The following is a 27311-nucleotide window of genomic DNA, read 5'->3' as shown; positions in this document are numbered from 1 at the left end:
TACAAATATGTAAAAGAATATATTTATATATAAATTAATTCTTAAAAGAATTACTTGAGAAATAAATCAGATGCCGAAATAAAAATAAATTCTGACGTAAGAGATATAGAAGCCAAAAGCGTGAAATGTGGTTGGGGAAAATACTTTTTCATAAATAATATCTCTGTTATATGATATTTAGAGATAAAGTAAAGAGAAGGAGGATAGTTTATTACACTCATCGCACTCACCGCTTTCTAAAATATGACACTTTAATGTCATTAAATGTATATGGATCTTTATATATGACGAAACATTATCAATACGATCGTTTATTCTCTGCTTGTAAATGATTGATACGGACGGATAGAGTATATGCGGGGATGGTAACTGGTGGCGTAATGTTGCTGCCAGTTGTCGTTACGGAGATAGTTTGTACCAGCCAAGTTTCATGATACTGTTAAGTAAGTTTGCGAAAGCCTTGGTTTCCGCGATGAAAATCGCAGCGGCGCGCTTGCATATGCTTAAAACAGATATGCATATATAGTGATATTTCAGCAATTCACGTAACCATACTAGCAGTCTTGGAGTACAACCTTCCTCCAAAAGTTTTGTGTGCACGCAATACAGAGAAATTAACTTAGTTTTATAAAATTACCACCTTTCAAGTATAAGCTATAATTGTGAAATAATGGGAAAAAGTATAATAATAAATGATGGATGCTTGGTTTTATAAAATTACCACCTTTCAGGTATAAATTATAATTGTGAATTAATGTAAAATAATGTAAAAAAGTATAATAACAAATGATAGATACACGTCAAAATTGATATTATTTATAATACATTTAATTTTAATTTTTTCGCACATTCTTTTAAATTATATAATAATATAATAATTTATATTAATATAATATTTTATATAATTAAAATATATAATAATATAAATAATATAATAATTAAAAATATTAGTAGTATCGCTTTATAAAACTTTAATTTATATTACTGCAATTTATTTATAATACTAAATGTGAAAATTATGTTAAAATATCGCGATGTTGTATGATGCGCTTCATTAACTTGATCCGCTTTAGGAATGAAATTAACGTGTAGGCCGACATAATTTAACTACGGTGCAAGACATTTCGAAAGATACCTCGCACAAAGCGATACTACTTTTCGCCTGTAATTAACACCGCCGCGTCAATGTTAAGTGGAGCAGTAAGCTGGAGCGAGAGCTAGTCCGGAGCTATGCGAGCCCTTCCTGCGGCTTCTCTTCGTTAAAGGCGGAGACACTCCGGCCTCTGAATCGGAGAACCCGTTCCTCCCTTCCTCTCTCGCCCTTCGCCGCCGACCTTTCACCCTGCGCGCGTCCCGTCTTCGTCGCCGCCACGTTTTCGATCCTCATTCAGGCGATCGTTTGACATCTGAGAGAGCCCGGGACACCGGTGCCGAATACCAGTCGAATTACCGTAAATCGAACTGCCAGCTACCTTCCAGAGCGTCCCAGGAGACGGTTAAATCCCAACCCTAAACCCGTGTATTAGCGCTTACTGAATTGCCGGTCTCTAAAACAGAGCTCATTGCGTGTCCAGGTACATAGCCCGGATACTCGAGGGCAAACAATCCTAAACATTCGACTTTATCTAATTCCTGAATCGCGAGGGAGAATCGAGATAATTAATCTTTACACGATCGAGAATTAGGATAATCGTCCGTACGATCGAGCTGTTATTAATGATACGATTTTTCTACCTCCTACGAGAGCTTTTTTACCTTCTTCTCTAAACTGATATTGTACACCTGAATGTCACGTACTCGACGAGAGTCGAGCGGACTTGCTAATAACGATTTCTTAAGCGATAACACGGTGCGATGTGAAATCACACCTGAATAATTCGTGCAATCTGGAAGGAAGGCCATCAGCCGGATTAAAGGCAAGACCAATAAAGTAGAAAACGTTACAAAACCGCCGGTATGAAAACCGACGGTACTGGGCCGCGCGCTCGCCGTGATAAATCGATTTTGTGTGAAACGAACCGTGAAAAATGGCGGGCAGTCGCACGTGGAAAATGTGTTTCGGCTGATAGCGCTTTCGACGCACTTTCTCTCTCCCTCTCTCTCTCTCTCTGTCTTCTTTTCTCTCTCTCTCTCCTTTCCTCTTCCTCACAGGTCTCGTTGGCACCGGTTAATGCAGTTGACCCTATGCAACCGTAAATCTAATCCCGCTGACTGCCGGACGTTGGTTAGGTTGGTTAAACGATCTCTTAAGGGTCGCCGAAAGGGGCTAATGTAGCGTTAAATAATTTAAAAACTAGGTCGAAGAATTTTTTCTCGGACAGATCAAGTTTCGGACAAAGTTATCCTTTTGCGCGAATGCGACTTCTTCCACTAATTTTCTTATCCCTCCGACATCTCCTACAGCTTCCTCCAGACTAATGATGTATGATTTATTTTAATTTTTAATAATCGAAATGCGTGACGCAAGAGACAGGCTATTTGCGACGTCGAGTAACAGTTATTAATCCAGAGAGTAAACATTTTGTTCTATATTTTATTAGACAAACAAATATTTTTTCAAAACTTAATTTATTTATTAAATGGCAAATAGGAAAAAAATAGCTTCACTAAAGTTACTAACATTTTTTTTTTTTTAACAAAATGGAGAATTTTTTTATATTGTCCAATGATAGATGAATCCAAAAGTCAATATCGGAATTAGAGTAATTTCGAGAGAGATGAATCACTTGAAAACTTTTTAGCAAACAAAGCCGATCGAATTACTTCAAGTTGAAAGTTAAAATAGACTCTGTTAAATGATACTTTATCAAAAAAAAAAAAAAAAAAAGTTATAGATAACACTTACATGTTTTTTTTTTGTTTTTCTCTTTAGTTTTTACCATTATATTATACAAAAATTATGACACGTTATCCAAATTTAATTCGCATTGTGTATAAATTTGACGACGTCGTTTCATTGATTAAAAAATCCAGTCATTGTTCATCTCTTGACATTTATCATTTCCGGAATGATCCTAAATTTTAAAATGACATTTGTCATTTCCGGAATTATCCTAAATTTTTGAGTTATTATTTTTTATACACGCTAAAATCTGAATCTAAAATTTAAATCATAAATATATCTCTCTAATGTGTAAAAATCTCTTGGAAATCAAGACAAACAGTTAGAGACAGGAAACGATTAGAGACGCTTACGCCCTAAGGAAACCGCTGTTGTTTCGCTCGATGTAGAACGGGGTCAGGAGAGTCTCGAGATTGACGATGCGGAAGCATTAAGGAAGGGCAAGGTCAACGATAATGTTTTTATCGCGCTTACGAAACAGGTGCTTGCTTATCGCGGCCTAGCTTCCCTCTCGTTAAACGTTATGCGCATTGCGTTCGGCCAGACAATCTGATCGAGCACAAATAATCCTGCGATCCCGCACAATTTCACAAATGTCTTAAACGTGTTTTCCATATTAGCGTAGTTCGTGTAATGTTGTTCTTAAGTTTTCAGCCAAGTTTGTTGCAGCCAGAATTGCATACTTCTCGAGTCTTTAGCGATATCTCGGAGGAGCTTGAAATTCCTTAAAATGCTGACGTGAGAAAAAGAGCCGGAACTTGAAAACTGACTTGGCCAGCGAAGGAACACGCGATGACGCGTTTTATTATTTTAATCGCGTTTAATTGCGTATCAAATTTGGAGTCGGTAATATTTTTTCGAATGGATAATTGCTCTTTAGTACGAGAGCATTGATTTGAAAAACCAGACGTTTTCACGTGAAAAATATAGAATAGATTTTTGTCGCACGATGCTTTGAATTTTCAATAAAATCGCCGATAAAAATTAAATTCCTTTTTTTTTTTCTTTCTCTCTTCAAGCATAAATATCAAAATGGTTGCACTCATGAAGCAAATTACATAATAAAAAAAAAAATAAAAGTACTTTTAAAGAGTACAATGTATTCATTTCTCTTTTGTACAAATTTCCTATTCCATTCTTGCGAATTAGAGTTTTCATAATATTTTAACGCTTGCGTCTGTATATCTTCGTTTTCCTTTCTCTATCTCATACGTGCGGATAATTTGACGGGAAAACAGCACATGGCGGTTCGACTGGAAACATCGAGGCAAAATTTCATGCATACCGTCTGAACAAGGCAGAACATGTCCGGGCATTCTTTATTAAAGGGTATACCGCGATCCGAGGGAGGCTTCAAGGCCTCCGTGATGAATGTAAGGCCGAACTCTCGTAACCTAACCCATCTCGACCTAGCTCCATCCCATCCTATCCTACGTAAAGGACGTACCTTTAACTCTGTTTAACTTCCACCTGAATTAGCTTTCATCTACCTTGCGGCTCGTTCCACACATTGTTCTCCGCAATCTAACTCGACGTCGTTTACATTTCGCAGTGGCCCGTGCTAATGTTTAAACCCTTCACCGTTCATGGCGGATCACTTTGTTCGGTAAAACATTTATTGCACCTAAAAATTTTTCGATCAAGATACACATACACATAGTGCGGGTTGATGAAACGAAATTTTGTAAAAATTATTATTTTTTAAAATTCTTTTTCATGGCGTGTTTGGTATAATATTATTGCTCTTTAGTACGCATAATAAAATAACCTTAACGTAGAACTACGCGTTTACTTTGGCATCTATCTCGCTAATTAAAATTCTGTTTAAAATAAACCTCTCTCTCTCTCTTCTCTCTCTTTCTCTTTCTTCCTAAGTAAATGAAAAATGAAAGTCTTTAGATCTCTCTGTTAGTTTATACTTTGCATTCTTGTTGAAGAAAAATGAATTCTAGACTCTGTTTAAAAAATACAAACATAGAGGATAGTATATGATAATATTACAAATCATATAGATGTCATCATCATTGTCGTTTAATATCTCCTACGATTAATTATTCGAAAAAGCATATTGATGCGAACGAGTGTTTTACGCTAAAAGTACTCGACTTGTATCGATCGAATTTAATGTTCGCGCGCGCAAAAGACAATTTGAAAAAGAAGAAAAAAAAGGAATGAAGGGCGCGTTCAATGCTCGACGCTTTCGGAAGCTTTCGTATAGCAAAGCCTGTGCTTGTCTGCGCAATAAGGATCCCAAGCATTACAGACAACCTAGATAGGTCCCTTCCCTTCTCTCACCCTCAGACGGAATGTTTTGCATTTTAAGAAGGTGTCGGATATCCTTTGCGTTATCCGAAGACAGGCCGCCCTCGTCGACTCTGCTCCGTCCAGGAGTGAGGGTGAAAAAGAAGAGAAGGAGAGCGGAGGGAAAGACACAAGAGAGAGAGACACAAGAGCGAACCCTCCCTTGAAATCCGTAGTAATTCACGGTCCTGTATTACGTGCCAAAAAGAATACCCTCCCTCAACCGGCGACGACCGAAGTAGGGTCGCATTACAGTGAACGACCGGAGAACGCAAGCGTGTTTGACAATAGCATCCGATGTTTAACGATATTTAAGTTAAATACGCGAATTACAGCCACACAATATTTCTAGATGTTGCGTTATATATTAAATTTCGCGTATATATTTCACAAATAAAAGCATTATAATTTGAATACCTAATATAAATTTCTTTTGCAGAAATTATAACAATAACAGATTCTTACTATTTTTCATGTATGAATCGTAAAAATAATCACAGAAACAATCGTAAATAAAATGATAAATAAATATATATTAAATAAATATATATTTAAATAAATAAATATAATATATATTAAAATAAATATAAATAAATATATATTAAATAAATATATACTAAATAAATATATATTTATAATATTAATCATAAATTTTTGTAAAAATTTAATGATTAATGATGATCTTTTTTTTGCATATCGATTAAGAAAAATGGATTTTTCAGGGAAAATTAAGATTGCGAGATAAGATACTCTGTAAAAGTAATAAAAAGGACAGGAAAATATAATATTGTGTAAAAATACAAGATTAACAAATGGCCATGAAAAATCGGATGATTCCCCGTGAATGAATAAAGCAGTCGAAAAACAGTCACGGAAAACGGATTGGTCGGGCTCCTGTGTGGTCATTTTCTAGAAGACTCGAAGAACAATCGCATTTAATCGAGTCGCCGTTTACCGAGACTCTTGCTTAAAGGAGATCCCAGATGAAACGAGAGCAAACTCGATCGTTCCGGTATCCAAGAGCCGACAAACCCTGTTTTTCTCTCTTCTGTGGAAACCTTCTTAAAAAAACGGTACCTCTCTTCTTCTCCGTAAGGCACATTTTTTTAAAAGCAGTTTTCAACAGTTTAATTTCATTGAATATTTAAAAGAATGTACATATTAAATCATCAATTTCCGCGAAAAATTATGGATTCTCCACAACACAATTTATACACAAAATTTGCTAAGTTTAAGAAAAAAAAATTATACGATTTATTCCGCAAAGTTAGCCGAGAGATTTGCAACCATGCCAAAAAGAACCTCGTAAATCGAAAGACAGATGTACATATATATATATATATATATATATATATATATATATATAAGGAAAAAATAAATGAGGATTTTTTTTAGCTTACTGATAATGAAACCATGTAACTTCGAAAGTAGTTTAGCTGTAAAATTTATGTACCTATCGTGCGCAAGAATCTTCTACAAAATGGAACTTTATTTTTGGCGATGGTACAGAGATACGAGAACAATTTAATTCTCTCTGTGGAATTTATGGAATTATCTCTTTCCTGCCGAAATCTCATTTCAACAAAAAGATCGACATGATATTTATATTATATATTTTAATCGAATTTACATTAATTTATAATTTCGAGTGCCTTTTCGTCATCGTATCATCTCAAATTTTTCACGCGCGATTTAATTTCAAATCGATATCTTTTATTTATCGAATTCTCTCCTAATTAAAATATATTAATTTTAATTTAAAAAAATAAAAAATACAGACTATGCATATTTATTGTTTGTCACTTGTAATCGGCTTGTTCTACGTGATACTTTCTCGAACATTGCAACAATCTAGGGGAAGATGGGTTAGGTATATTCTTAGGAGGTTTAAGTTAAATTGAAGCGCTCTTACCTCGAGGAAATGTTATCACGAGCGCCGACAACAACGCCAGGAGCTGTTCATCGAAATGGGATTACTTTTTTATTAAAGGACCGCGTGATACGCATTTAGGTTTCACGACGTATAGCAAAAATTAAGCCCAGTCTTTTCCGCATGTAACGATTATATAAAATTTCAAAAGTATTACACCAGCTTTCTTTTTCTCTCTTTATAATGTCTCTTTTCTCGCCAATTCATGAAATTTATTTTTATCTTCTTAATTATATTCGTGATATTTGAATTTGGAGTGTATTAATTTTTAATAAATCTTGATATAAATTATTAAAATATTTTCCATATTGTAGTAGTTTACATGTGCACGTATAATGCACGATATCTTTATCAATTTGTATTTATTAATAATTGATGTTTCTTTATTAATGAATAAAATTGAGAGATTCTTTGAAATTTCTATAATAGGAAAGGAATTAATAAGAGTCAGATCGCAAATGTTTGTATGTAAATTTTTACGTCGATATATTATATAATTGCTTCTGTAATAATCTTTCATTCATTTTGTTTCTGTAATGATTGAAGGATCACAAAGGCAATAAACGTTCCAACATAAATATTTACGCAAGATTTGCGTTCTGGCTTTTTTTATGATTGGACAGATCATTAGCAAACCGATAACTGAGATTTTATTGGTCCTTTATTGACCCTTCTGCAACTCTTATCCTGCATTTCTCAATACAAAATTTAACTAATAACGTCATCGAAATTCATCTGATTGAATTGTCTCTTTTTTTGTCGGAAATATATTCGCTTGTAATCAATTTTAAGTCAAAATTCTGACTTAGAAGTCGCGCTCTGAAATAATCAATTACATCCCGAAAGCGAGAGCTCTCGCAAAAGCCTGCGATCGTCTCGAGTCATTCTTCACCACCGGTTAGTCGCAGAGATTTATAGACGCGCGAAAGGGATATCGATCGCGTACACCCATCGTGTATTGTTAGTAATTGGAACATTTATGAGCCAATCAATCACTTCTGCCGTTGCAGTCCCCCCTATGCTATGGATACCGCATCAATTGGTCGGCGCGCCCTTGGGCTACTCCGTTACGCTGGAATGCTATACCGAGGCTCATCCGACTTCTTTGAATTACTGGGCGAGGGAGGACGGTCTAATGATTCACGAGAGCAGTAAATATAAGGCTACGTCGTCGCCCGACACCCCATCCTACAAGACGCACATGACGCTCATGATATCCAATATACAGGTAAGTGAATGCATCGCGATGCAATTTTGTCGGTTTGTTTCTGTCTAATCTAGATTATTCAACAAAAACATAAATAACGTTGTAGCGTTATTTATGTAGTGTTTAGATTTGAAATAAACAACAATCAACAAGAAGGAAGCGTTATTTCTTCCCCAACTATCGCACTGTGACTCTTATGCCAATTTTGATTTAATTTTTGTTTATTTATTCGAGCCAAATTCCTTATTAATTTTAGATTATTCAAATTTTTCTATAATTGAGGTATTTATCATAGAAATAACTCGCGCAAAGAAACAAATCTTTTTTGCTCCTGTCGAATAAAACGCTATTATTAATGGTACACTGATAAAATATACGGCTTTTTGCTCTATATTGCGCGGAAAATTGAGTGTTGTAAATTTTCTAGCATGTTTAATAAATTAAAATCGTACGATGATAATAGCGGAACACGATCGTAATCGTTATAAAAAAGTGCGTGGCTTAATCATGTACATCGCGTTAAAATTCACGACTGGATAATGGCACCATATCGTAAATCACGATTGTGACGCGCTGACGATGAACGCTATAGATGAGAGTAATAAAGTACTTTAAACTGTATATATATATAAAATAAAAAAAGGAAAAATTTCATGTTACACGGCAATGATGATATTAATGCAACATAATGGCCATTAACTGACATGTAAAAAAAGATATACCGATTATATTTCATTAATTGTAAAATAGAATTTTCTGATTGGGGTAAATTGATAATTGTAAAAAAAATAAAAGTCTCTCCGAATTTCAAAGTTTTATAATTAATTATCAGAAATGTCAGACTCGAAAATGTTAAAATTAAACATATAAATTGGTTAGATGGCAAATACGAGTCAAGTTTATAATTAATGAGAGAGGAAAAGAGAGACATATCTTGTATTATATATAATTACTTCGTTAAAATCTTCTCGCCTTTTAGTAACTTGTTCATTCGGTTTACTTTTAGAAAGACGACTACGGTAGCTACAAGTGCATCGCCAAGAACCCACGTGGAGAAACTGACGGAACGATTCGTCTGTACAGTAAGTGTCTCGTTTTGCTTCCGTGTTGCCCCGAGCCATACCATCCCCGCGGTATACCGTTTACTAAGGTAATGACGGTTCGTCGCGAGCTGTTTGGCGCGTTTATGTCGCGCGGCTGTCATTCCCCGCTTGTTTACAAAGTACGACGAAGACGGTTCTCAACGAACTACGTAATTTCTACGGCACATCCGTTGACGGATACACCCCGCGGTTTGTTTCTTCGGGCGACGCATTTGGGCGGCACAGTTTGACACAGTTAATTTCGCGCGCGCGTTACACGATCTCTTCCTCCTAGACAAATATACCCACGTTAATTACCTCCTAATATTTGCCAATAGATCGCGATTCGTGCTCGCACTTCTCTCGAATTAAATCGCAACGTATTAATTGACTACGGTTTAATGCGACTGATTAAATGTAAGATAGCTCCAACATCGCTATTTTACTCTATTATCTTCCTATAATATATTATTTGTCCCTTTTTAATGCGATGCATGTTTTTAATAAATTACGAGATAAAAATTTTGTACGATAAGGAATTTCAAGCTGTGATAAGACACTAGAAATATGAACGTAAAGTACAGACGTATGTAACATGAGAAAAAGGAGTATGAAAATCGATTTAAGGGGCTGATTAAATGTAATATAGCTCCAACATCGCTATTTTACGCTATTATTTTCCTATAATATATTATTTGTCCCTTTTTAATGCGATGCATGTTTTTAATAAATTACGAGATAAAAATTTTGTACGATAAGGAATTTCAAGCTGTGATAAGACACTCTGGAAATATGAACGTAAAGTATAGACGTATGTAACATTAGAAAAAGGAGTATGAAAATCGGGATATGTAGAAAGCAAATAGAATCAATGGCGCTTACGAAAATGAATGTAGGGAAGAGATCGCTCCATTAGTACGGACCGGTTTTTCGCATTAGCAACATTCAAATGAAGAGATTTAGCATAAAAGACTATCGATAAGGAAAAAGAGATTGCGAAAGGTAAATCTGGTTCGTTTAAAAAACAACGAAAACGATTGTCCGATAAATGCGACAATGTAAATTGTAAACAATTGATTCGGCAAATTATATTTTTGTTTTCTTACTAATTCTATTGATTTTTATGAACGTAAATATTGAATAAATTAATATGTAAAGATATAGGATAGATATAGAATAAGGATTCGAATCCTTACATGAAATAATTTAAATAAATATAAATTGGAAACATAATGTTGGAATATTACATGTATCTGTATAAAAACATATTAATTAAATATATAAATATCGATATAAATATTTATTACAAATATTTTAAAAATATTTCGAAGGAAAATTTAATATATGTATTATGTTACGCACAATAATTTGGAGTCCATTATCGCAGCGATAAACAAATAGTTTCACAAGAGATAATAAAATAAATAAAAGTTATAAATTATACTCACCCCAGGGTTGCTCCATCGATGCCCGATGCTACTCCAGATTTTCTCCTTCTCGTCCTCCTCTCTTGTTCATCCTTCACTACTGCTTCATAGCACTCACTCGCGAAATTATTCGGTTAATTGCGACTATACGCACACTAATCAGCAATACGGCACTTTGCATAACACTCCCGAGTTGATTACCGCTAATTATAACAATCGAATAATCGGATTTGATGTCTTTACCCGAAACTTTTCACGATTGCGTCTTGTGAATCAATATAACAACGCACGAAGTGTCTCGACTCGCTACCTATCTGCTCGACTCTCTCCTCGCGAATGACAACAAGGTGACCGCGTATAAACACTATATACGCCGCGAGAAACTAGCGGTAAATATTGACAATTTCTCTGCGAAATATTTAACGTAGCACAAATCAAATGCGAAATAACTTTTGCTCCTTGAAGTCTTCAAATTAACTATTAATAAATAATAATATTGTAATATATCTTATTATTTGAATCTTTCAATCATATCTTACTTTGTATTTTCAATGAAAAGACGAGCAAAATATATTTAAATCGACAAAAAAAATTCAAAGTATGAGGTCAAATATATGACTAAACATATTTAAAGAAATACCACCGTTCATTTAAGAAAATACTACCGTAATAAAATAATAATTTGGAACTTTCATTTTTCCTGTCGCTTCGATTCTTTTCGCGTGTAAGATGTATCGTGAGAATAACTAACATTTCAGTATTCTCATCAATCGTAATAATATATACGTGACATTTTATATATCACAATATATACGAGATTTAATTAACTGCGCTAAAAAATCCCAGAAAATGTCCCATCTTATTGGATATCCTTTAGAACTTGTCGCGATCGTATTTCGAGACGTATACACAAAATAAAATGAAAATACACAAAATTACGATACACAAAATTTAATGAAAAATGACAAAGAAATAATCACGCGTAAAAAAAATGTTGAATTTTTCATTTATGTAATTTTTCATTAAACATTCTGTTATTAACAAAAATCATGATACGTCTTTCACTACTGTGTATTAATAATCGATTTTAAATTAAAAAAATAATCTACATGCTTTTATTTTATAGCGTTAAATATTTAATGTTAAATTTTCGTGATAACACAAATTAGTTGTGATACGGTATTCGACGCCTGTGTCCTTGCGGCGTATGACGCGTTATTGTTTACATGCCTTGCTGTCACTCGTGCGACGTAATTCGAACGAGGTGACACGAGCCGCTCCATCGTGTCGTTAGATAAATTTTCGGGGAAAGTATCGAAAGATGCGATTATACGTGATGACTATCGGCAATCAGTTGTAGCATCGGTCTAAAACTGAAATGTATATTATTTGTCAAATATTTCGTAACCACGACAAGTGACACGTGATTTTTGTCGCGCGATTTCGTTGAGAAATTTTCCTTTTGTACGATCATAATTTCCACATTGTTCTCCTATCACGATATAATGAGGTTTGCGTCGTGTACGATTAACGATTCACGAGAGCTGTGCAAAGTGCCTCACAGCCGTCGTGTTCTGCTGATTAGTGCGCGCGCGATCATAATTAACCGTGTTTTCGTGAGTGAGTGTGAGTGCCATGAAGGAGCAAACAAGGATGAAGAGAGAGAAAGAGAGAGCTCAGGAGGACCGAGAGACATCGATGGAGTAGCTGTAATGAATGTAATAAATGTAATTTATAAAAATTATATTTGATTTTTATTATTAGCTTTTAAAAAAAATTATACTAGTTAATTATTATTATTAGCTTTTATATAAAATTAGTTTTTATAATTATAATATAAAAATTTTATAATTATAATATAATATATGAATTTTAAAATTATAATTAATTAATAAAACAAAATTAAAAAAAAAGAATATAATTAATTAATATTAATATTATATTTTTAAACTTTATAATTCATTAATATTAATAATTAATATAAATAATATAAAAATATCATATATAATTAATATAAATAATTAATAAATTAGATTTATTATTATTATTAGTTTTTAAAAAAAAGAATATAAGATTCAATCTTATGCGCTGATGGTTTAAATAATAGTTCAATTTTTTAAAATATATCGATATATGATTCGTATCGTGACAAAATTTTTCAAAAGTCTCTCTAAAGCAAATAATAATCATTCTTGATCATCGCGAGAAAATTAAAAGCCATCACAATACATCATGATAGATTATTGAGAAAAGCATTTCCACGACGAAATCCTATATTCGTCGGACTATCGGCGTGGCGTGGCGCTAATGCTGAATTATTGGTATCCCCAAAAGGGATGCAGGATTAACCGCGCGCTAAGAGTCATGCCCCATAATCAAATGCGTTGCGGAGTTGTGTACAAGCATGATTATATATTCCACTCCGAGACGCATAATTGCTAATTATTGCAGACGCTTAGCAGCAGAAATTGACTTAGCTTAGAAATTGACTTGTATCTATAATCCTGGTAACGCATTTTTCACTTATCGTGATGTTTATGTTAATAAATCCTATCAATACTTTTGTAAATATATAATAACAAAATTGAAAAAAATAAATATCTTTAATAATAAAAAATCTTACAACAGAATATTTAATAAGCTGGTGTATTATAAAATTTTTTAAACTGACGAAAATTAATATTCTCATCTTATGGATGGAGAGAAATAATAAACAAGTAAGAAGGGGGAACGCGCGCACTTTTTCGTTCATTTAAAGTCGTCGATTCGGAATCGACTGTGACCATTCCATTGTTCCGTCTATAAGTGAGAGGATGAGAACGCGAAGAAGAAGCTAGACCAGAAAGGAATTCGAATTTCTCCGAGCTCCTCCAAAGGGGAAGCGGAGAAATAACTTCGAAAAGTCCAGCCAAAGGCATCGAACAGAACGGTCCAGAGGAGAGAAGCAAACAAACCTACTTGGTACAGTACAGTCGGCAACAACGTCGACGGGGGAGAGTAGTAGTCGAGAATCCGTCGCGTTTCTGGAAAAGCGAAAAAGGTCGGGTCGAGTCGGGTCGAGTCGAAATTAAGTGGCCGTAGTTAGAGATATGTCGGGCGAGTTTTATTAAGCGACATAAAAAAGAGATTTGTAGACCGACTGAAGGAGACACCGGGCGGGACGCTCCTTTTCCCCGGAGGTGGTCGTCCTGCGCGAAGCGAGGACGATTCCGGTCGCGGGGCTTGTCTGGCGGCAGTAAAGAATAGGGGAGACAGACGAGGGACGCCGAGATATGAATTTATTATTAAGGACCGCCTAAGGGGCAAAGTACCCCTGTTTCTTGATATCCGAGCGTACTTGATATCCGTGTCTTACCTCGTCTTACCCTCTCGAGGACCCTTTTTTCCATCGTTCCGCGCTCTCCCTCCCCCCCTCATCCTCGCAAGGAAGCTCGAATTCCCTGGCTAATTTATTCCATAGTCGAGTCAAACTGCTATTTGTAGCGGCGTTGAAGCGCGGGCTTAGTATGCGAAGAGTGACGGAAGAACGAGGCGAAACTTACGACGGTCGCTCGGATAGTAACAATATCGTATTCATTCGGCTCCCCCGTTCTCTCCGTCGCCCCCGTGATTTCCTCAGACCCAGCATCGTATACATAATGCAACGTCCACCCCCTCTTCGCCGCGCGCCGATTCAACCGCTTTAAATGTCGCTGCTAAGACGCGGATTTAATAAACGGCCGTTACGCAGCTACTTTGTCGACCTTCATAATGCCATTTCTCGCTCCCTTAGTTCTCGGACATATTTGCTTATGCATGGAACATTTCCTAGAGTCTGCCTCGGAGGAAACGTAACAATGGTATAAACGTAATGATCTATATTTATTTTTTAAAAGCCAATTAATCTCACTAATTAAACCAAAATTTTCCTATAATAATTTTTGGCAAACTGTCAAAGTCGCTCTGGCAATCGACGCGTATTACATCATCATCTTTGACATTTTGAAGTTTTTGATGCTCGAGATTGTAAAGCGTATATTCGCGAGACGATTACAATGTGACTTTCGACCGTAAAAATCCCTTAACGCTTAACAAGGTCTTAATGAAATTCTTGCAAACGGAAAACTTGTGTCTCAAATTTCTCCCGCAAATCCATACTGAGTTGTCGGACTTTGAGAACTTTCGCGGTCGCGGTATCGCGGCACGCAAAGTTGTACGAGCTTTTCATTTGGATTTGAGAATTTCACTAACGAATTCTTCAGCGTAAGATGCAAACGAAGCCGTGGCCCGGCATGACTTTGATAAATTTGTTGTGAAACTCTTTCTGCACATGCATTCCGGACGCCGGTAACGCAGCGGCACTTAGCAATTTCACCGTCGGTGTTACACGGAGGAACGAATTTCAACGAGAATCTCGTTTAGATTTTGAAACGTTGCCGCGGAAAGCATTTTCTCGCCGAATTTTTCGCGGATAGTATCTAACGAGATTATATTCTTAACTTATTCACGAGAGAGATGTTGTAAAGATATATTTATTCCGAGTGTTTTTCAACTAAATATATTAGTACTTGATGCTCATGTAGATGTTTTTTAAATAATTTTACAAATATTGTAATATATTAGAGGATACAATTTTCTTAAATATTCGATGGTTATAATATTATCATTAACATTATTTTATAAAATATTTTAATGAAATGCAAACTTGGATTTTGCGTTAATATTTCTCGTCTATAAATTTTTTATATACGGCAAATTCATGAAAAGAAGAATAAAGATATTTTGACGTTTTAAAAATTTGCTTTCTAAAATTCGAAACATGACACATTAAAAACGTTAATTTAATTTATTTAAATGGACATTTCGTAATTACTCTTTTAAAAACAAAACCGATGAAAATATAATGATAACGTGAAATATAAATAGATACATTAAAACTTCAATTCTTTCCCAAAATGGGACTTGTGGTATAATTTACAGTGGAAAATCGCGTGAGATTTCACGTCGAGAAATTCACCGATGAATTTTTTATTTCGAGAAGCAAGCAAAACATAACTACTGTCGTCAGCGGGCACCTTTGAACAGCGCGATATCGCCAAGTTCCTCCATTACTCCGGCCGCTTTAATTATGAATTGATCATACTTCCGCAAACTCGGTAGACACAAAACGCCTCCCCACCGATAGCACACCTTTCTATAACTTCGTCAGCGTACGGAGGCATAAAAATTTTGTACCAGGTTGTATGGAGACCCGCTGTCTACCTTCGAGGCATGAGTTCGGTGCCGCATGGCCGAAACTTTAACGCGGAAAGCCTCGGGGTTCGAAACTTTTGTCCTTCTCGTTGAGTCGCGATTCTTAGTAACCCCCGATTCAATAAATTATTTATGATGCAATGGACGAGTAATTTTACACTCTTGTTTGCTATACCTAGCTACGAAACTGCATCATTGCAACAGTATTGCAACTTTGCCGATATTTTTACCGTCAGCATTGTTAGCCATACCTTCCCTCTTTTTTTTTCTTTTCATTAGAAGGCGATTTATTATTTCATATCTGTAGCATTTTAACGATCTCTAGAGGATATAAATTGTGCTTTTAAATGCTATAATAAAATATATATTAAAATTCTCTACAAATATTATAGAATATGAGATATAATATAATTCAACAAAAAAACCTTCAAAAGAGGGTAATTATTCTTTATCATCTTTTTAACGTTTAATTCAGTTTTGGAAAAATGTTTTATCAAGTCAAAAATGTTTTATCACGTTGTAATTTTAAGAAATTTTAAGTTAAAATTGTAAAAAAGGCGTTTTATTCAGCATCATTAAAAACTCGGGGAATAATTACTTTCCTATTAAAAAAATAATTTTTTATTAAACTGCGCAATACGATTGCAAAAGGAAATGCGCTTAACGATGTAATATATATTGTGTGACCTAAATGACTTCATTTACACGAAATTACGTCAGAAAAATAATCGTACATTATCATAACGCACTAATGCTACGTGGTTGGGAATAATGCGCGCTGTTGCTGCGGTATGTCACTCTCCGAAAATTGAGAGTCTATTTTTAATGGCCGCGTTTTTTTCATACATTTCATATATGAAATAATTATGAACCGAGAACCTTGTTAACTAAATTCACCGCGTATGCTTTATGCGAATGGAAAAGATTACGCGCAGATTTTTCCCAAATTCTATTGACGCGGATGTACTATATCATTACTATTCATATCCATGCGATAACGAGAGACTCGCATGTTTTGCTTGTAAAACTAAGTCACGAAATCTATTAGTGCTCTTCGAACGATTTTCCACAATCTTGATGTAATCATGAATATTCATAGCAATCCCGTAGCTATATTTCCGAAAGTGAGAAAATCTTAGAACGTCGACGAAGGAAAATTAACTTTACGCCTGGATGCTGCGCAAGAACGAAGAGAAAGAGAGAGAGAGAGAGAATTGCCGTTTTCCAACACATTTTGTCTCTTTAACGTGAAAATTTCGCATGGTGTATTTTTAATGACCGCACGGTTGAATTAATTGCGGAGTAGCGAACGCTGCTTCGTTAACTCCTGAAAGGTAAATTCGTTAAATGTCTCGTTCTCACGCGAACAATATGCGTACATACATATTTGCGCATGTATTAGAAGCACGGGAGCGAACGACAACTACTTTTTATGAGAGATTGTCCCGGATTTACCGCCACGCAAAACCGCGGAAATGGGTCAGCGGAGAAATATCTTCAGGAAATAACAACAAAACTGCTTTTTCCATGAATGTTTCGATATATCTAGTTTGAATCAAATAATTACTTCCTGCGTGTATATTTTTCTTTTAACCCATTATTGGTTCTGCTATCTATCTAAATACGTTATATATTTTTACATCTGTACAGTATAAATAATCGGAATATGCAAACAATATTTTTATTAAAAATTATTGAAAGATAAAAGATTCCTGTTCATACTGTTTTTTTTTTTGCGTTTAAATTATTGGTAAAATTAATTTGTTAAATTATTGTCAGGGTTAATGTGTAGTAAAATTTATCAATTAATTTCTGCTTATTTTTTAAATTCTAAAATTTGATTCTTTATGTTCCAAAAATGTGTAACTAATTAAAAATTTAATTATAAGAGTATGTTTCACGTTCTCTGTCAAATATAATATATCTGAGTCTATATTACTAAAGAAAAAATTTAATTAGGAACGGTAACAACAAATTTCTGTAATTTTATATAATTTAGATAATGACAGACAGAAATGGACATTTATTTTATTGATTTATTAATATTGATAAGGTTACTTTCATGTTGCTGTATTTAAATAAGGTATTGTTAAAATAAGGTACTGTTAAAATGTTACATTAACACAATATCACTAATAATAAATTAAAAAAGATATAAAAAAAAAGAAAACAAACTCGCGATAATGGAAGAGAAAAACAGCTTAAATTCTATTGCGGTGAGCCACGCAAAGCAAGCAGTTAATACCTATGAAAGCCGTTCCAAACTGAATCTCATCAATCTAGAGATTCCTTCTACAATTCCTATCAGCCGTGTCCCGCCAACGGACGCGCCAGGGGTAATGAAAGAAAAAGTGTCATCGTCTGTGTCAGCTTTAATTGTCATCCTTTATTGGATGGTCACTCGTTGCCAAGCCGAGTGGCGACGTGTAAGTTCAAATCTCACCCTGATCTCACACGCACATCCGCGTCCCTTTCCTTCTTCAAAGGGATGAGGGTCACACCTCGCCCCTTCCTCTCGTCAGCCCCCGCGGGGGATATCTCTGAGAAAGAGATGCCGAATGAGAGACCCGATGGAGAGTCGCTTGTATAATTCATGGGACCACCCGGCGTTCGTGGTCGATGGATCAACCCAGCGTGCCGTTATACCTCTTCCCCGCCCCTCTCTCTCTCTCTTTCCCTCCCTCTTTCTCTCTCTCTTCATCTCTTTTCCTCCCTTTCTCCTTCCCTCGACCAGTCTTCTTGCGATAGTAACCCCCGCAGCATCTCAATGCTGACCGACCAGCAGATTAGCCCAAGGAAATTGCCAAACTTCTCGTCGCTCCGGCAAGGAAAGTCGATTCCGAAAGTCGTTCCTCAAACGGCCAGTAACGTCGCCGCCGGGCGGCTGCACCCCCTACCGGCTTCTCTGTCTCTTAAACAAACTGATGCGCCTCCAACTTTATTCCTCTCCATCTCCTCTTCTCGCCAACGGGGGTCTAACGTGTCCCCTCTCGCGTTCGCGAGAATATGAAGAAGACGCGGTGCGGGAGAAGGAAGAAACAAACAATAATATTCGGCTTGGCAAGAAGATAAATCACCCGCGTCAAAAGTTTCTGCACTAATTTCCCCTAATATTTCTTATAAAATAATAAAGTAATATATTACGATATTTGCGCGCTCGATGTTCGAGGTAGTCGAAATGTGTGTTGGAAAAGCTCGATTAATTAAACATTTAAATTAAATACTTTGAATCTACGCACTTGTTAAGCGAAATGTATGCTGAACAGTCGATCAATCAATCAATCAATCAATCATTCAATCGAATCATACTATTTTCTACTAACACATTCCGATTTTGCGTACTAAAGCTTTCCAATAATGGAATGAAGTACATAATTAATGCGGAAATCTGGTTCGATTATATATTGTAGATTTATTATAAGAACTTTTATATGCGTTTTACGCTTATTCAATGAGATTTCCAATTACCAGTAACATCACCAGTAGCAGTGACGAAAGTAAATAAAGCGTAAGATGAAACGCCGCAAAGATGGCTAAGAAAACTCGGTCGTCTCAATCGGCATCGAACCAGTTCGATATATATATTTATATATATAAAATCTATGTATGGTAATGCGATTAAATGGAGTGGGTTCGAGAAGAGAGCCGAGAAGGGAGGGAGGGAGAAAACGGAGAACTCTCGCGTTAAAAAGAAAATCCTCGAAAGAAGAGAAAATATTTCCATAAAATCCGCGGCGGCGATGTCGAGGGAAAGGCAATGTTAGTTCTCGTTCGGTGAATTCGCCGGAATCCAAAATCCGTCCTCGTGGTTTGTCATAGCCGAGTCTCAGACGTTACGCAATGCGATTTCATCCCTCCGTAAAATACAACTTTCTCATAGATTCTCTCTCTCTCTCAGAGGAGGAGCTCTTCGCGAGCTTGTCTTTCGAAACTTCAAACTCATCCAAACGATGCGTTGGACGATGAATTTCTAGCCGTTTATTAACACATTAAATATCACGAGAGATGTTAACTTGCACTTCGAAAGCTTTATATGTGTACCTAACAATAATAGGTTTAGATGTGAGAACGTTGTATGATGTTCTTTGTCGAGTTTATATAATCATGATAGAGCATATGAAAATAGTTTAACATTGTTGAGAATAAAATATATATACAGGGTGTCAGGGCAATCTCTTCCCAAAAAAAAGCTCTTCGAGAATTTTTCAAGGCACTATAATAAAGTATTTTTTCATCGAGTACTTTTCGAGTTATGAGGCTTGAAATAATTTCTTAATTTTTACATAAACCATAAAATATCTAGTAAAATATTCATTTTTCGATTATCTTAACTTAATACTTATGTATAAAATAATGAGAGGAATCAATTGGTGTAAAGAAAACATAATTGTTTTGAAAAAAATACGTAATTGTTAATTGCAAATTATATATTTTTTCTAAAAAATTAAGAGTAAAATTAAAAGATTATTTCAAGCCTCATAACTCGAAAAGTAGTCAATGAAAAAATACTTTATTATAGTGTTTTGAAAAGCTCTCGAGGTAAGCTACAAGAGCTTTTTTGGGAAGAGATTGCCCTGACATCCTGTATAATATCGATAGAAATAACAAAGAAATATTGACTATTTAGGCTACGTTTTTAGAATAAAGAGGCAGATAGTAATTTAGTAATTAAATTATAACCATTTCATCTTGACGTACTTTATTAAAGCCAATGTTCCATTTACACTTTTATCGATTATGTTATGTGTTGCGCGAATCTTGACTCGAGACAGGATCAGCCCTGAGGCTGGTGTCGAAAGCAGATAATATGGATGGGAAACTCGGACGATAATAATCTAGAATGTTTCGTAGAGTTTTCGAGACAGCCTTCACAGTTATTTGGAGTCGCTGAGAGTCGCAATAACAAAAATAAAATATTTCACATTGAATCGACTCAATTCCCGTTTGCTGCTTTAAAAAACTATTAAATAATAAACATTGTATACACAGCGAATATTGTGATAAGTTCGCGCGTATCATAAAATCGAATAATTTAAAAAATTCAATCCTTGTTCAATAAGACCTATAAATTTCTATATGCATGTGTGTATGTACATAAAATTGTGCATTTTTTTCAAAATATGCAACTTAAAAATATAACGAAATAAACATGATAATAATAAATAACGCGCAACATTATTGATTGCAAATTTATAAGCGATAAATTGATAACGAATTTTAGTCGTTTTCTTTTTTTAATTATAAGTAGATGCGTTGCGAATTTTTTTTTTACAGAATTATTGGAAATTTTTTAATAACATCAAGTCGAAATTTTCTCAATCGATCGCGGCAATCAAATTAGAAATCCAGGCACTGCACGCGTGTCGGGCCTCTCGGACAAACGACAACGTGTCGTCGAGCGTTTAGTAGTCGCGCGTCGGAATCAGGAAGCCGGAAATGACAGCGGCTGGAATCCGAGGTGGCAGACGGTATAACGTATCGAGAGCCGAAGGAACGAGGGAAGGGGGACCACGGGGTATCGCCATAAGGGAGACTCGCTGACGGCGGTAAGATTGATTGGAGTCACGGGATGGAAAATTAACGGTCTAGCCCGGGTGGTCCAGGGTTGGGCCAAAAGGTGCAGGAAGGCGCCGCAGTCGAGGGATGGCGCCGTGACAGTCGCCGCATACTAATTCCCTTCACTACCTCGGACTCTCTATCTATCTCTCTCTCTCTCTCTCTCTCCCTTTTCCATCTCCTCCTCCCCATCTCCCGATACCTCTACGAGCTGTTTTAGCTACCCTTAACCGTGCCATCCACGCCCTCGGATGGACCATGCCGCTTCGCGAGGAAATGCTTTCCGGCAGGCACTATTGGCCACTGTATCGAGAGATCACCGTTTAGAAATACCGTGCCGACGAGCACAAAGGCGAAGGGCAGCCTGATAGAATTATTAACTACGTTATCGAACATACCACGGGCCTTTTGATCGTCAAGGAGTCTATTTACTCAGAAACTCTCTCTCGACGAAACGCGAAACTCGTCGTGGAAGGATTTTTCCTGCGAAAGTCGTCAGATCTGTCAAGAGAAAGAGTCGTCTTGTACAACGCGCTCTAACCATTTCCTTTGTCACGTATGGGACTTCGGGGAGGAAGGCTGACTCCCTCACTGGCTCAATAATCCCGCGGGATATCAAGGCGGATCGTCGCAACATCTGCCTTGAGACTCACCTGGCTAAGTCCAGGTTAATGGATCGATGCGTTAATGTGACGGATCGTACGTCGGTAATTATCAAAGAGGACTTTGACTCCGCGTTTGTACGGAAAGGGCCTAGATGCATCCCCGACGAGGCGTATTTAATGCGACTCGTGTGTATGTATATATCCGGCCTTATCGTTAATTGGATCAAACGGTCGAGCGTCTTGGATCGATATGTTAGTATAAGGGATTTCGTCACGAGTAATTACAATAGACATGTAGCGACAGCCGCTGACAAAAGCGCCTCGTTGGCCTATTGTCTCTCGCGGAATTGGGTTACGCGATCGTAACCTAACGAAGAGCCGGCAATTTCCTGCTTGTCGTGGCGCGCCGAGATTCGATGACGCCTACGGCAAATTATTTCCTACGTCGATCTGTCGTCGATTTAGTTAATGATCGCGGTCCGACCGCAATAATGGCGGCATTGATGATTGGTGGGAATCGGCGGCCCGGTCCTAACGCGTCCGCACGTTCACCACGGACCGATTTACAATTCAGACCGCGCGTAGTTTAATTATGATGCACGCTACGACACGTGATAAAAAATGTACAACTGCGGTACGAGTTACACGCGGAATGTCGCGAAATCGCCAGAATTTTATTCGTTATCGACTCTTCGAGGTCAATTCAAACTTTATTTTTCTACGATAAAAATATTGAGGATACGATAATTTTTGATAAATTAATGATTATGCAGAGAATTTTAGGCGAATTAAACTCGAGAGCAGAAAATAAAAAATAATATATTTTTCAAGCAAATTTTACATAAGAATTTAATTTGCACAGTTAAAAATTGAAAACTATGTCATTTTCGATATTTTCGCTAAAAAAATGTTATTTTTTAAATTGGTTAAAAAAACCATGTATTTCAAGATGGATTTATGTATATTTTAAATTCTACGGTTTTGCTTTTTAAAATTTTGACGTTTTGAAACAATGATATTTGTCAAAAATTCTCCCCAAGTTGTAATTATTTTCAAATATTTTTATTTTACCTAAATCAGTTCTCTTTAAACTTATATATATCTTGGTATATATATCTGATGTTCCGGAAATAGAATCATTGATTTCCCGTTTGTACGTAATTTATACCGCTAGGATACGCTAACAATTATTCGTGCAATGAATAACATTTACTCTAGACAATAATTGAACGTCTTGCGTGCTCATTATAGTCGCATGACAGAAGGAGAAATTGGATAGCAGAGAAAGATGAGCCGGTGGGAATGGGGGAAACGAAGCGTTAGTGACGTACCGATGAAAAGGAATGATGCTATTACGCTAATTAAGACGTCTTAAGACTTTAATGAGTTCTCCTCGCTCATCTAGTGACGATAAATTGAAATGGTACATGTAAATTTCGTTCGAACGTACAAGTTTCCAATAAAAAAAATTGCGAATATACACATTTTTTACAATATATTTATTATATTTTATGCTAGTTTATCTTTATGAAATTGTTGCCAAATTCAAAAACATTGTCGCGCAAAATTTCTTCGTTTATGATAAATTTTCGTTAGAATTTTCGATATCTATTATCGATCGACTATTATGTGGTATCGAGGAGGAATCTTTAAATTAAATGACACGAATCCAAATTAAATGACACGATTTTATATATATTTCTAAGCTTTGGAGAGTCAGAGACACACACGCTCGTATTTAATCGGACATAATGAGAGAGTTGATTCGTCGCTGTCACGTTAACTGGTTCAATCATCAATCAGCTCGGCGAAGGTAAATGGTCAGGACAACGGGTTTTAATATCTCCGGAGGAAAATAAAAGTTAGCGCGATAAATCAAAGGTGAAAAGTCGCTGCCTTACTTTCTCTCTCTTTCCCTCCAACGGCCTTTTTTCTCTTCTCTCTCCCCCTCTCTCTCTCACTTTCTTCTGCTATCTCGCTTTTTTCCTCATTGCGTTCTCAGCTTTAATCTTTCTGCCTTCCATCGGTGACTTGCAAAAGTGATAAATGAATTTTACCCATCGCGTGTGCCATATTTATATCTATAAAACTGGATAATATTCCCTCGTAATAACCATGATGACGCGAACGATGACAATTTCCAACAAATGTGATTTCTTCGTTCGAATATCAAAGTATTGATTTTCACATGTAGAAATTTATGAATAGAACAGGCAACGACAATCGCGAATTTAACGCTTCTTCTCTTTCGATTTTCTATCATAAAACTATTATTACTTTCACGTCCGCATCTATCGCGCGTATGTAAATATAAATTTCGCGCGGAGATAAATGTCGCAAGATAAAGCTGCAACGGGGTTCATGCCATTGTTATAATTTTGCGGCAAACATCGTAGCCAATCGAGTGAAATGGGTTGAAAGTCATTTAGGTATTATCTTACAGAAAAGACGGCGGCTACATATTTGCGTTACATTCGCGTGTGTAAACACGTCTGCCGAGACGCATACTTTGTCATCCCTATCCTATTTACCCTGAGGAGGACGCATCTTTGCAGTATGCATCGCGTGCCACTTTCTACCACTTTCTGTCGACGTGGTAATCGCTCAGATACGCTTGCGACAAATAGCAATGACCTCCTTTCATGTTTGCGAATCATCGAAATTGTCTATATTATTACACATTCTTGAAAATTTTATCGGTAAACGCTAAAATTACATGGTTGAGGCAAAAATAACCATTTTTAGATCCAATGATAAAATGAATAATCGTATTTTTCATCGTAGTTTTAATAATGCGGACTACGTTTCCAGCTTTTAAGTGCTCCATCGCGACGTTTTGAGAAAAACTTGACGTTAAAATTGTAAAAAAAGCTATTTTAACGTACTTTACCGTGTTACAACTGCGGCATGTAATGTCGCATATGTTGGGAAAATTTTTATTTCATTTAAAATTAAATGTACGTTGAAACTTTTCTTTAAAAAAATTTCCTGTAAAGATTAAGGTTTATAATCATTTTCGTGATTAAATATTAAATCTACTAGGAAGTCAGAAATTTTAATATAAATTGAGTCATTAAAAATCATAGACGTATATCAAATATTTCTTATTCAAAATTTTATATCGCCAGAGATGTACAAAAATATAATACAGAGTTAATATCAAACTGAAAATAAATAAATTAATATGTCTGTGTTGAAAATGTCGAAATTAAAGTATTCTCTCTTCTTTGTACAGAGCATAAAAAAAAACTACAATTATTCATTTTCTTAAATTTTTTGATTGTATGTGATACAGCATAAAATATTAACGGTCTAAAAAATTATACAATTTATTTTTTTGTAAGATAGGCTATTCAATTCCATGAATGAGATTTAATTTACGACTCATGTTAGTATTTATATTAAGGCAATAAATTTTCGCAATTTTGATTTAATTCTTCCGACTTATTTGTATTTTACACATTTGTGCTCGTCATTAAAGTGAATAATATAATTTGAAAAGAATCTTATATTCATTTTCTACATCGTTCAAGAATTCATGTATGACTGAAAAAAATTATCAACAGTTAAGGAAAATTTATATCAAAATTTATATAATGTTTATAGAAAAATATCGCGTACAAAAAATGAAGATTATTGAACAAATATTACAGCTATAAAAATATTCAAATTCACCCTTTTTCAGCCCCTACAATCCTATCCTCCAATGTTTAGCAGAGATTGTTATAGCTGTCCACATAGACAATTATAGCTAGTTGTAAATCCGGTCGATGACGCTTTCGGTAAGGACAAACAAAATTACGGATAATTATTCAGGTACATACCTCCGAATAAGTTACACGGAAGCGCGAATAAGGGGACGAGAAGGGAGAAAGCGTGTAGTATGTACCGGGAGAGTAAAATATGATGTAGAGTTTGGCCGGTGCCACGGCGGCTAATACGTTCTAGGGGAGAACTTAGTAACAGGTGGCGCGATCCATAACAGCGCGCGGTGCGAAATTTGCTCAATCTGGAAGGACAAGGGGGTTGCATGTAAATATATGAATATAATATTTTTAATTCCATATATTAATTTCGTGACTATTGCGTTTAATTGGTTTAATTTCGAATTCTTCAAAAGAATTCAAAAATTTGAAGAAAATAATAGGCGTATATGTGTACCCCTTAAATATTTCTTATTAAATCTACATCAAAAATGTTTCGATCGAATCAGCAACACGTAGAAAAAAAACGAGATCAGTGCCACCGATTGAGATCAAGAATATAGATTTGAAAGAATAAAACTTCCTGAAACAGTGAAAAAAATAACATTGTTATTTTCGCCACGAAAATTGGAAAAAAAATTATAAATGAAGGTTTTTTTAGTATAAAACAGTTCGAGAAAAATGTACAAATATTTTGTAAAAAAAAAATAGTTATTTTCGCCATGAAAATTGCAAAAAAAAATTATAAATAAAGAAGGTTTTTTTTAGTCTAAAACGGTTCGAAAAAAATGTACAGATATTTCGTCAGGGGATTCTAATAATTAATTTTGTGCGAAATATATATACGATATCAATCTAGATTCGAGCTTCATATTAAAGAGGGAAATTTGTTTTGTTGCAGTGTCAGCACCGCCTAGCACCAGTCCTAGTCCGTCTACCACGGAGATCGTCAAGAAAGGTGAGATCTTGAACATATTTTCATTCTATATTTGCGATGATTGAATATAATAAATCGTAGCAAAATTGATGAATCGCGCTTTTAAGATCGCACGACTCGCGTCGTAAAATTTGACGATACCATATAATATACAATCGATATTATTCCCGATATATCTCGGTCGCTTGAATATAATTTTCCAACGTACGTTTACTCTTGCAGATTGGGATTTCATAGCGGAGATGAATAACTCTGTTTACGGGAATCCAAGTTCGCTGACAATTCATAATGACAAGAATATCAAGACAGGTGAGTATTCTCGAAAAAAAGAGATCTTTTTCTTTATTTTTTTCTCTTACATAATGTGTTCAACGTATATATGTAATTTCACGAATTAAGAGAATTGGCTATGCATTTTTCAACAAAGTAATAATGCACTCGTCGGCGCAATATACGAATGGTAACAAGCACTTGAAATATATTTGGGA

At 35.6% G+C, this 27311-nt stretch overlaps 1 protein-coding gene and 1 long non-coding RNA gene across 11 annotated transcripts in view; one reads left to right on the top strand and one right to left on the bottom strand.

Annotated features, from left to right (window-relative positions):
* The window catches only part of LOC145969294 (uncharacterized), a 229029-nt gene that overhangs the window by 154122 nt on the left and 47596 nt on the right, over nucleotides 1-27311 (bottom strand). Inside the window, exon 1 of one of the 7 annotated variants that reach the window (XR_014438018.1) lies at nucleotides 10811-11253. The exons of 3 other annotated variants lie outside the window; for them this stretch is intronic. This is a non-coding gene — a long non-coding RNA (uncharacterized LOC145969294). Of the gene's footprint in view, nucleotides 1-10810; nucleotides 11254-27311 lie in introns of those variants that run through there. 3 more of the 7 variants (XR_014438019.1, XR_014438013.1, XR_014438015.1) reach the window with 3 other exon arrangements.
* Nucleotides 1-27311, top strand: part of LOC145969289 (lachesin) — a 218899-nt gene that overhangs the window by 177845 nt on the left and 13743 nt on the right. For all 4 annotated transcript variants that reach the window (XM_083095303.1, XM_083095302.1, XM_083095301.1 and 1 more), the window contains 4 exons: nucleotides 8084-8301; nucleotides 9287-9362; nucleotides 26788-26844; nucleotides 27046-27132. In XM_083095303.1, coding sequence (XP_082951429.1) covers nucleotides 8084-8301; nucleotides 9287-9362; nucleotides 26788-26844; nucleotides 27046-27132 — 438 coding nt within the window. The remainder of the gene's footprint in view (nucleotides 1-8083; nucleotides 8302-9286; nucleotides 9363-26787; nucleotides 26845-27045; nucleotides 27133-27311) is intronic.

Source organism: Camponotus vicinus, unplaced genomic scaffold (genome assembly GCF_025532165.1).
Source record: "Camponotus vicinus isolate PSW18456_S1 unplaced genomic scaffold, iyCamVici1.0 SCAF_3, whole genome shotgun sequence".
Taxonomy (NCBI): domain Eukaryota; kingdom Metazoa; phylum Arthropoda; class Insecta; order Hymenoptera; family Formicidae; genus Camponotus; species Camponotus vicinus.
Note: the sequence above shows the minus strand (reverse complement) of the source record. Positions and strands in the feature narration are given on the sequence as shown.